The following is a 12,041-nucleotide window of genomic DNA, read 5'->3' on the forward strand; positions in this document are numbered from 1 at the left end:
AGTCACTGGGCTATTGTAGTGAAGTAGGGTGAGGGTGACTGGGGGGAGGATTGCATCACAGAAACATCCAGTGCTCTTCCCATCTGAATACATGCTCCAGGAGGAGTCAGTGACAAATAATCACCAAGGTGTCCCTTGTAGGATAGTGCCTTTCTGTCCAAGTGAACCCATGATCCTCCCACCAACCCAGCTTCTCCTCTGTGTGGTGACCTGAGGCTGAGGCTGAGGCTTTGGGCCTGCTCTTGGCTTCGTGTCTGTGGACTCCCTTTCATTCTAAATGCTATTTGCCTGCTTTTACTGTTTACACAATTCTCTCTCTCCCTCTCTCTCTTTCTCTCCCTCTCCCCCCCCCCCTCTCTCTCTCTCTCTCTCTTCCCTCCCTCCCTCTCCCCCCTCCCATTAAGTGTTTATTGGTCTTCTATTAATGGCTTCTTTTGGGTTTCTTTGCTTTGTGGCTGCCTGTAAGCAGACGAATCTTAAGGCTGTATAAAGTATACATACTTCGATGACAAATGTACTTTAAACTTTCATTGTGGTCTATATGATATACTGATGTTGTAACTTACAGAGAGATCTTCTGTCCAGATTAGGAAATAAAAGATGCTTAATGTGTGAGGAGCCTTTGATATCTGAGCCTGTGCACAGTGGAGTTCTGAAGGGTGAGGGGTGAATCTCACTGAACTCTAATAGTCATTGAAAGCCTGGGTAGAGTGGATGTTGGAGAGCTTGCTTCCTAGGGGGAGCATCTCTGATCTGAAGGCACAGCCTACAATAAAGGGACATCCCTTTCAACCTGCGAGGAAGTTCTTTAGCCAGAGGGTGGTGAATCTCTGCAATTTATTGGCACAGAGGGAGGATTAGGTGTGTTTTGCCCTGAGATTTATAGATTCTTGATTGGTAGAGGGTGGGAGAGAGGTTCATTGGTTCAGTTTAATATCAGACAATGTATACAGCATACAACCTGAAAATCTTACTCTTCGCAGAAAACAGAGAGAAAAAGACTCGAACAATGAATGACGGAAAAAAGAACTTCCCACTTGCATGCACAAGCAGTGGCAAAAGCGTCAACCCCGCCCCCCCAGTTACAGCAACAAAAAACATCAGCAGCACCCCCCAATCACCCACCATACAGTAGCAGGCCTCCCAGGACTATGATCTACAGTCCATCAAACATTACTGTCCATCCCAACACTGTTGCATATCAACAGGCTCTCTGTTTTGGGGAGAATGTGGTTGAAAATAAATCGGCCATGATTGAATGGTGGACCAGGCTCAATAGGTTGAATGGCCTAACCCTACTCCTAGATCTTCTGTTCATTCAGTAAGGTAAAACAATATTCATTATTTTTTATAGTGGAGGTTGCTTGATGCCCTGTGCATTTCATAGGTTTCTAATCAAAGGACAGCTCAATAGCAAATGGTTGGAATTGCAACAGAGTTTCTGTCATATTGCTTAAAGAATATTCTTGTCTGTTCACTTAGGAATGCTGTGACCTCACCTCGATGTTGCCCTATTTTTGGGACTCTGTACAACACCAATACTCTGCAATCATTTAAGTCCACTGATAAGAAGACCTTGCTGGAGCAAGTGGGAAAGGAGGTAAATGACAGATGAAAAATTCCTTTACTTGTTAAAAGAAACATGACATTTTATAAGATAACAACTTTAAAAGTTTGGTTTTATATAAAATGGTTTGAGGAATACTAGAAGAGAAGTAGAGATTCTCCATCTTTGCAGCATATGGAGTAGGTTGCGTTTGTAGCGGTTCTCTCTCTTTTAATATATTTTATATCCCACTAACAGATCCCTTTTAGTTCTGATGACTTACTACTTCTACTGAAGGATTTTATGACTTAATTACAATGGCCGAAAAAAGTCGTTCTGGTATTGAATTAAGAAGCAGCAAGACTTTCCCCAAAATGGAGCAAACGGAACAAACCAAGAAAACGGAGGAACCTGTTACACTGGCGGGAATATTTTCTTCAATACAAGACATGAAGTCGGAATTCGGATCGCTTAATATTAAAATTGATAAGCTGACCGGTTCAAACGGGAAGCTCGGAAAAGCTATTTCTACGATTCAAGACTCGCTGAAAAACTTGGATTCTCAACTTCCAACACTTCAGCAGACTACAACCCGAATCGAGAGTGAGCATGATTTATTCAAGCAAACTATTAAAGATCAAGGAATGAAGATATCTTCGATGGAAAAGAAAATCAAAGAAATTACCTCGGAATTATCTAAAACGAAGAAAAGAATGGTTGATTTAGATTGTAGTGGGTGTCGGAGGAATCTGCGTATTCTGGGACTGCCTGAAAATACTGAAGCTGGCGATCTGTTAAAATTCTTTTCAGATATGCTGTATTCACTTTTCAATGAGACCCTCAAAACTAGCCCCTTAATCGACAGAGCCCACAGAATTCCATTCTCTTGCCGTTCAGCCGAATTACGTCCTCCAGCAGTTGTACTTTCTTTGCATTATTACACGACTAAAGAAGCCATTCTTCGAGAAGCCAGAAAGAAATGGAAATTACTCTTTAATTCAACACAGATTCGTATAGTTGAAGATCATCCCCCTGAAATCTTTGCCGAAAGAAAGAAATATCAAGAAGTTATGAGTGAAATGTCTAAATTAGATTTAAATCCCTCCCTTCGCTTTCCAGCAAAGCTGATAACTTTTCCTGAAAAATCTCAACCATTGAGAATCTACTCTCCTCACAAGGGATGGGAGTATATTAAAAACTTTAAAGTTAAGCCTACTGAATAAAATATTAAAGTTACATCGATTATTCAGTAGGCAATTTTGAAGTATCTGCTGTATGAGTTGTTTATGGAGCTTTTGAGTTAAGTACATGTTATTACCTTTTCACTCTCTGGTATGGGACGTGGTCGATTTAATTTTTTTTTACCTTATTAATAATTAATACATATATAATTGTTTTGTAGGGAACCTTTATAGTATTGTACCTTAGTGGTCCGTGTAGGACCTGTTGAGTATTAATCTTTTTATTTTTTTTTATTTGTTTCAATACTTATAGTTTTAGGTCTGTTATATACCTATATTCATTTATTTTTCTCTTTCGAGAGAAAGAATATTCTTTGTAACATTATTTGCTGTGATTTATTCTTTCTTTTGAATATGTGTTTAAGCTACTTTAGCTGATTCTAAGATGGCTATTGTTGATTATGTTTTTATTAATGTTAGACACAACATTATAGTAGTTGAATTCTGTTTGTGCCTTTTAATATGGCTATTTTCTGTGGGATTTTTGTTCTTTTTTATATATGGAGCTGCAAGTTGGAGAACAGGGTCAAAGGTGATTAGTTAGCATGGGACAGATTGACATTAGGAAAGAAACCGTGATGAGTAGACTGGTAGGACTGAAGGCTAATAAATCCCCGGGTCCAGATGGTCTGCATCCGAGGGTTCTAAAAGAGGTGGCTCAGGAAATTGCGGATGCGTTGGTAATCATTTTCCAATGTTCCTTAGATTCAGGATCAGTTCCTGAAGATTGGAGAGTGGCTAATGTTATCCCACTTTTCAAGAAGGGAGGGAAGGAGAAAACGGAGAACTATCGCCCTGTTAGCCTAACGTCAGTCGTGGGGAAGACGCTTGAGTCCATTATTAAGGACGAAATAGTGGCACATCTTGATGTCAGAAATAGGATTAGGCCGAGCCAGCATGGATTTACCAAGGGCAAATCATGCTTGACTAATCTGTTGGAGTTTTTTGAGGGTGTAACAAGGATGTTAGACGAGGGTAAGCCAGTGGATGTTGTGTACCTAGATTTTCAGAAGGCATTCGATAAGGTGCCACATAGGAGATTGGTGAGTAAAATCAGAGCTCATGGCATTGGGGGCAGGGTTTCAACATGGATAGAAAACTGGTTGGCAGATAGAAAGCAAGGGTAGCAGTGAATGGGTGTTTCTCGGACTGGCTGGAGGTGACTAGTGGGGTACCACAGGGCTCTGTATTGGGACCACAGCTCTTTACGATTTATGTCAATGATTTAGATGAGGGCATTGAAAACTATATCAGCAAGTTTGCTGACGATACTAAACTGGGTGGCAGTGTGACATGCGAAGAGGACGTTAGGGGAATACAGGGAGACTTGGATAGGCTGGGTGAGTGGGCAGATACTTGGCAGATGTCATTCAATGTGAATAAATGTGAAGTTATCCACTTTGAAAGCAGGAACAGGAGGGCAGAGTATTGTCTGAACGGTGTAGAGTTAGGTAAGGGAGAAATGCAAAGAGACCTAGGAATCCTAGTTCATCAGTCAATGAAGGTGAATGAGCAAGTGCAACAGGCAGTGAAGAGGGCAAATGGAATGTTGGCCTTTATTACAAGGGGAATTGAGTACAAGAGCAAGGATGTCCTTTTGTATTTGTACAGGGCCCTGGTGAGACCACACCTGGAATATTGTGTACAGTTTTGGTCTCCAGGTTTAAGGAAGGACATTCTGGCAATTGAGGAAGTGCAGCGTAGATTCACTAGGTTGATTCCTGGGATGGCAGGGCTGTCTTACGCAGAGAGATTGGAGAGATTGGGCTTGTACACGCTGGAATTGAGGAGATTGAGAGGGGATCTGATTGAAACGTTTAATATAATTAAAGGATTTGATAGGATTGAGGCAGGAAATATGTTCCAGATGTTGGGAGAGTCCAGTACCAGAGGGCATGGATTGAGAATAAGAGGTCAGTTATTTAAAACAGAGTTGAGGAAGAGCTTCTTCTCCCAGAGAGTTGTGGAGGTGTGGAATGCACTGCCTCGGAAGACGGTGGAGGCCAATTCTCTGGATGCTTTCAAGAAGGAGCTAGATAGATATCTGATGGATAGGGGAATCAAGGGATATGGGGACAAGGCAGGGACTGGGTATTGATAGTGAATGATCAGCCATGATCTCAGAATGGCGGTGCAGACTCGAGGGGCCGAATGGACTACTTCTGCACCTATTGTCTATTGTCTATTGACCAGCCTATTGGTTCCTTCCTTTCTATCTATTGGGTGGGGGTGGGGTCTATTAGAGTATGTTTTTTTCTTGATTGGGCAGTTCTTTTGATGGATTTCTCTTTCGTAAATGCGTTGTAGTGTTCTCGCTCGGCGTGTAAGATAACGCTGAACTAAACACCGAGGTAAACCGTGGTCAATGAAAACAGGATCGCAGTAAGATTAACCGTTTACTGTTCACTCTTCTTCACTAACGTATGGTGAAAACTGTTGATAAAACAATACAAGATTTGTACTGCATTTGTTTCCTTCTTGATATTACATTTACATCGTAAATACTTGCAAAGGTAAAACTACAACTACGTTACATTAAAGTGCAGCATACAGTCAGAATCTAAGCCATTGACTGCTTTAAATACATTTCAACACAAACTATCCACAACTCTAACTACCGAAAACACAAACCTTATCGACCATCGTTTCTTTTAACAGAATCAGCGTTAACATTTTAATTCAACATATCGATTATCTCATGACTTACGGCATTGCTTCCACTATGTTTCTAGTGCGTAGAAAGACAACTTTCCTTGCGCTGATATCGCACATGTGTGCCCCCCACCTTCCCGTTTCTCCAAACCGGTATTTTCCCACAAGACGCGGCGAAACCAGATGTGACGTCATTGCATGCCACAGACAACAAATTTACTTTAAACAATCCTAACTTTAACTAAAATGCTAACAAATGAATTACTAAGCGAAAATATTATAAACTAAATAACTGCCACAAAGGCAACACATGCGTCGCTCCTTCTGGTTGTACCCGCGCCTTTTGGTTTAATCTGTACTTGTATAACATTTCTTTTATATAATATAAAACTCAATTTTTAAACATGGATGTTAATAAAATTAATATAATATCTTGAAATTAGAATGGTGTCAATCATCCCATTAAGCGTAAAAAGATTTTTAAGAAATTGAAAACACTTAATGCTGATATTATTTTTGCGCAAGAAAATCATATACAAAAACAGGATGGGGACAGATTTTTTTCGCTTTTGGAAAGGGCCTCTTTTTCACTCACTGTCGAATAGTAAAACAAGAGGCGTTTCTATATTTCTTAGTCCCAAAATCCCTTTTGTACACCTTAATACTACTACTGATTTGATTGGAAGATATTTAATTGTTACTGGTTTATTATGCGAGCAAAAAGTAGCTCTGGTGTATGTATGCGCACCTAATGTAGATAATTCTGATTTTTTTAAGAAACTTTTTTCAGAGTTATCAAATCTCAGTGAATATAAGCTGATCATGGGTAGTGACTTTAACTGATGCTTAAATCCGGCGATTGACAGGTCATCAACCAATCCGTCGCTTCCTAATAAAGCAGCAGCTTGTATTAACTCTTTTTTATTAGAATATGGCCTTGTCGATATTTGGAGATATAAACACCCCAATGATAAAGATTTCTCCTTTTTTTCACATGTCCATCACAAATATTTCCGAATTGATTATTCTTTTTAGATAGACGTCTGTTAAACTCCATTGTTGAATGTGCGTATGACATCATTGCGCTTTCAGATCACGTGCCTTTAAAGTTAACCCTTAAGCTCCCACATAGATTTTTGAAAATCTCACAGTGGAGATTGAATCCCGTTTTGTTACAGGATTCAGCTTTTGTTAATTTTATTAAGGAGCAAATTTCTATATATTTTGAATTTAATACAACTGAAGGAATGTCAAATCTGGTTATATGGGACACCTTGAAATCTTGAAAGGGGACAGATAATCTCATATTCAGCAGCCTTGAGAAAGAAAACTAAAGCGGAATTGTCAGTGCTTATTAATAAAATTAAACAGATAGATAAAGCGTATTCAGTTAAACCTACCGAAGACCTATATAAAGAAAGGGTCGAACTTCAATCACAGTATGATTTACTTCTGACTTTTCCCATTGAACAGCAAATTTTTAAATCTAAAAGTTTATTATATATTCATGGGGAAAAATCTGCTAAACTTTTAATGGGTCAATTAAAGGCTGGGATAGTCAGAAGACAGATTTTAAAAATTCACTGACCAGATAGAACAGAAACTTTAGATCCTTATGAAATTAATAAGATATTTATGGACTTTTATTCTAATCTTTATAAATCTAAATTCTCTGATAGTAATATTACTACGAATAGATTTTTGCAAAGGGTAAACATACCTCAAATTTCAATTCAAGATGCTGATATGTTAGATGCACCTATTAAACAAGAGGAGATAGCCAAGGCTATATCCTCTATGCAATTAGGTAAAGCTCCAGGACCTGATGGTTATACGGTAGAATTTTATAAGACCTTCCATGAAACGCTTACACCACATCTTCATCAAACTTTCACTGATTCTACATCTTCTGGGAACCTTCCTAAAACTTTTTATGAAGCACTAATTTCATTGATTCCAAAAAAAGGGAAAGACCCATTGGAATGTGTATCCTATAGACCTATTTCTTTACTGAATGTAGATTTTAAAATCCTCTCTAAGATTCTAGCAAATAGGCTTGAGAGTATCTTGCCCAATGTTATCTCAAACGATCAAACAGGATTTTTTAAAAATAGGTACTCACATTTTAATATTTGAAGATTATTAAATATCATTTATTCCCCCTCAACCAAGGAATCTGAATGTATTGTATCTTTGGATGCAGAGAAAGCCTTTGATAGGGTAGAGTGGCCTTATCTATTTCAGGTTTTGAAGAGGTTCAATTTTGGTCCAGGATTTATCTCCTGGACTAAATTGATTTATCATGCCCCAGTAGCTGCGGTTCTCACTAATAACCAAAAGTCTCCTTATTTTAAATTATATAGAGGTACCCGTCAGGGCTGTCCCCTTAGCCCTTTATTATTTAATTTGGCTTTAGAACCTCTTGCTATTGCTCTTAGGGATTTCAATTCTGTGCAGGGTATTAGGAGAAGGGATAAATTACATAAAGTTTTGTTATACGCGGATGATTTATTAGTTTACATTTCAAATCCTAAGAAATCTATTCCTTCTATGTTATCTATATTTACGGAAATTGGTACTTTTTCTGGATATAAACTTAATTTACATAAAAGTGAATTATTTCCTATTAATAATTATCTTGATTATTATGATCAAATACCTTTTAATATTGCCAAAAGCCATTTTACCTACCTTGGTATCAAAATTACAAAAAATTTTAAAGACTATATAGGTATATTTTCTTCCCTTTAGTTGAATATACTCAACAGGCGCTTTCCAAATGCTCACTTATGTCGATGTCATGGATAGGTCAAATAAATGCTATAAAAATGGTTATTCTACTGAAATTTTTATATATATTTCAAGCAGTTCCCTCATTTGTTCCAAAAACATTTTTTGATAAATTAGACTCTCTGATTTTGTCTTATGTTTGGAATAATAAAAGCTCTAGAGTGAATAAACTTTTATTGCAAAAATCAAAACAAGATGGAGGACTGGCTTTACCAAACTTTAGATTTTATTATTGGGCAATTAATATTCGCTATATTACTTTTTGGATTTATGATATAGACGATCAAGATCGCCCTTCATGGTTACAACTGGAGGAAAATTCAGTAATGGGGTTTTCGTTAGCTTCTTTATCAGGAGCTCCTCTTCCGTTTTCGTTCTCCAGAATAGGTAAACAAGCTCTTAACCCTATTGTTAAATGTACTTTAAAAATTTGGTTTCAATTTCGTAGATTTTTTGAATTAAATGATTTTTTATTTTCTAGTAATATTTATTCTAATTTCTTTTTTAAACCATCAACTTTGGATAAGGCTTTTCTAACATGAAAAATTAAGGGAATAAAAACTTTTTTTTAGATTTGTTTTTACAAGACTGTTTGATGTCTTTTTCACAGATAATGGATAAATATGATATCTCTAATACACATTTTTTCAGGTATTTACAGGTTAGGAATTTCTTACGTGATTTTTTACCAAATTACCCCTTGGTCTGCTCTTCAAATTTGGCTTATGCTATTTTTCAGTGTAAACCTTTACAAAAACAATTAATAGCTATCATTCATAAACAGTTAATGAATGCTCGCACATCGCCTAATGCTAGGGTTCAACGCTCTTGGGAAATAGAACTTCAACATTCACTCTCAGATAACCAGTGGAATAAAATTTATTATTTAGTTAATAATTCATCTATCTGCGCACGCCATATTTTAATACAGTTTAAGATAGTACACAGGGCCCATATGTCCAAAGATAAATTGGCGCATATTTTTCCTAATATATGCCCTATTTGTGATAGATATAATGCAGAAGTGGCTACTCTAACCCATATGTTTTGGTCATGTGTTAAGTTTAAATAATTTTTGGAGGGATGTGTTTGGAATATTATGTAAAGTTATAGATATGGATGTTCAACCTAATCCACTTACAGCAATTTTTGGGATTTTTCCAGAAGAAGCAAGCAAAGTGTCTGCTTCCGCCCAACATGTGATAGCTTTTTTAAACTTTACTGGCTAGGAGAGCTGTTTTGCTACACTGGGAAGAATCTAACTCGCCCACTGTTTTCTATTGGCTCTCGTCCATCATGTCATGTTTAAGCTTGTACAAAATTAGAAGCCGGGCATTTGATACATCCTTTGATTTTGAACAAGTCTGGTGACCCTTTATTCAATATTTTCACATGATTTAATTTAACTTTATTTATTTATTTTTCTTTATTCTCTTTGGAGAAAACCCTTGTCCATGAAGGTTCGGAGATGACTGGAAGGATGTGTTTTTTTTTTCTCTCTCCTTTTTTAAATTTATCCTCATTTGGACTGCCCAATCTTTCTTTTTCTCTTTTTTGTTTCAGTTTTGTTAGTGGAGTTTTTCTTTTTCTATCAATAAAATTTTCAATCTTTTTTTTCCACGATTGCTATGAGGAGTTGTAATTTTTCTCTGACCATTGTATATATAACAGCATAATATATTACCTATTTGAGTTAGATATTATATGCTTTTTGTTTTTAATATTGCTGTTTATATGCCTTTTATATTATCTACTTGTTAAACTTCTCTTTTGATTTGTATATTCTTCATTTGAAAATCAATTAAAAAAAAGATTGAAAGAGAGAAAAGTAGAAAGAATAAAAATTAAGCTACCACAAACAGTTTAACAGGAGGGTGTCATCACTTCCCTGGCTACAGATTGACTCATTATAGAGCCTGATGGCCGAGGGTAAGAATGACCTCGTATGGCGCTCTTTGGAGCAGCGCAGTTGTCTCAGTCTGTCACTAAAAGTGCTCCTCTGTTCAGCCAAGATCATGCAGAGGGAGAAACATTGTCCAGAATTGCCAGCGTTTTCCGTCGGGTCCTTTGTTCTACCACAGCCTCCAGCGTGTCCAGTTTGACTCCTATGACAGAGCCAGCCTTTCTAATCAGTTTATTGAGCCTGTTTGCATCACCCGTGTTGACGCCATTGCCCCAGCACAACACCACATAGAAGATTGCACTGGGTAAGGGTGATACCACATGAGCCACAGTTGACTGATTCACTCAAAGTATCTAATGAGCTCTTTTTACTTCCATTTTTACTGTATACAACTTAGATGATTTAAGCGCACTACATAAAGCTTAAATTTATCCAGCAAGGGGCCAGAGCTAGATGGAGGTGAATTGTTGATAGTGATTTCTTTACACCAAGATGCGAATTCGAATTACGTTGGAGTAATAGGAACTCCTTGTAGTGATCCAGAGATGCAAGGGTCTGCTGGAGGATCTCAGCAGGTCAGGCAATGTCTGTAAAGGTAAAGGGATTGCCAGTGTTTCAGGGTGAGACTTGGCATCACAGCAGCGGGTGGTGATTGTGCCTATGTCGCCTCAGTGACCACTTGTGCTGTTGCTACTCCTTTTATACCCTAGCAGTTGAGCTAAATCAAGTGAATTGCTTAATTATTGCTGATGAAGCAGGAGGGAGATTGAAAATTTCTGGCTGAGTGGCGTCATAACAGCAAACGCACAGTCAATGTCAGCGAGGAGCTGATTGTAGACTTCAGGAGAAAGAAAGCAGACATCCCTGGGCCAGTCCTCATCAGAGGTGGAGCGGGTCAGCAACTTTAAATTCCTCTGTGTTATTATTTTGGGGATCTGTCCTGGGACCAATACGCAAGTGCAATTATGAGGAAAGCACAGCTCCGCCTCCACTTCCTTTGGAGTTTGCAGAGATGCGGCATGACTTTAAAACTTTGACAAACTTCTACAGACGTGTAGTTGGAAGTATATTGACTGGCTGCATCACAGCCCGGTAAGGAAACACCAGTGTTCTTGAATGGAAAATCCTACAAAAAGTAGTGGAAATTTGGTCCAGTCTCTCACAGTAAATCTCTCTGAACTATTAAGCATATCTACATGAAACACTTTCACAGGAGAGCAGAATCCATCTTCAGGGGCCACCAGCACCCAGGACATGCTGTCTTCTCACTTCTGCCTTCAGGAAGAAGGTACAAGAAGCTCAGGACTCACACCAGCAAATTAGGCAACAGTTATTACCCCTCAACCATCAGGCTGTTGAACCAAAGAGGATAACTTCACTCACCTTCACTTGCCCCATTATTGAAATGTTCCCACGACCAATGGACTGACTTTCAAGGACTCGTCACCTCATGCTCTCGATATTTCTTGCTTATTGATTTATTATTTTTATTTCTCTTTTTGTATTTGCACAGTTTGTTGTCTTCTGCACTCTGGTTGAGCGCTCTAGATGGACAGTCTTTCATTGGTTCTGTTTTGTTTATCATTCTTTAGATTTATTGAGTATGCTCATAAGAAAATGAATCTTAGGATTGTATAAGATGACATAAATGTACTCTGATAATATTTATTTTGAACTTTAGTTTAAAAAGTTTGATAGTGTGATATTATTACTATGGATTGAGGTAAGATTGCACCTTCTATATATATATTTGAAATAAAGTAAATTACTTTTACATCTTAGTCTAAATTGTTATGTCAGAAACTAAAATTTATAGAAATGTAATTGATGGAAGTCTGAAATAAATAACTGAAAATGTTTTAAGCACTCAGCAGATCAGACGGCATCTGTGGAAAGAGAAATGGAATTA

General features: G+C 37.7%; 1 protein-coding gene across 2 annotated transcripts in view; it reads left to right on the forward strand.

Moving 5' to 3' along the window:
- atg7 (ATG7 autophagy related 7 homolog (S. cerevisiae)) overlaps positions 1 to 12,041 on the forward strand; it is a 184,153-nt gene that overhangs the window by 4,175 nt on the left and 167,937 nt on the right. For both annotated transcript variants that reach the window (XM_059944062.1, XM_059944063.1), the window contains exon 3: positions 1,483 to 1,600. In XM_059944062.1, coding sequence (XP_059800045.1) covers positions 1,483 to 1,600 — 118 coding nt within the window. The remainder of the gene's footprint in view (positions 1 to 1,482; positions 1,601 to 12,041) is intronic.

Source organism: Hypanus sabinus, chromosome 19, assembly GCF_030144855.1.
Source record: "Hypanus sabinus isolate sHypSab1 chromosome 19, sHypSab1.hap1, whole genome shotgun sequence".
NCBI lineage: Eukaryota > Metazoa > Chordata > Chondrichthyes > Myliobatiformes > Dasyatidae > Hypanus > Hypanus sabinus.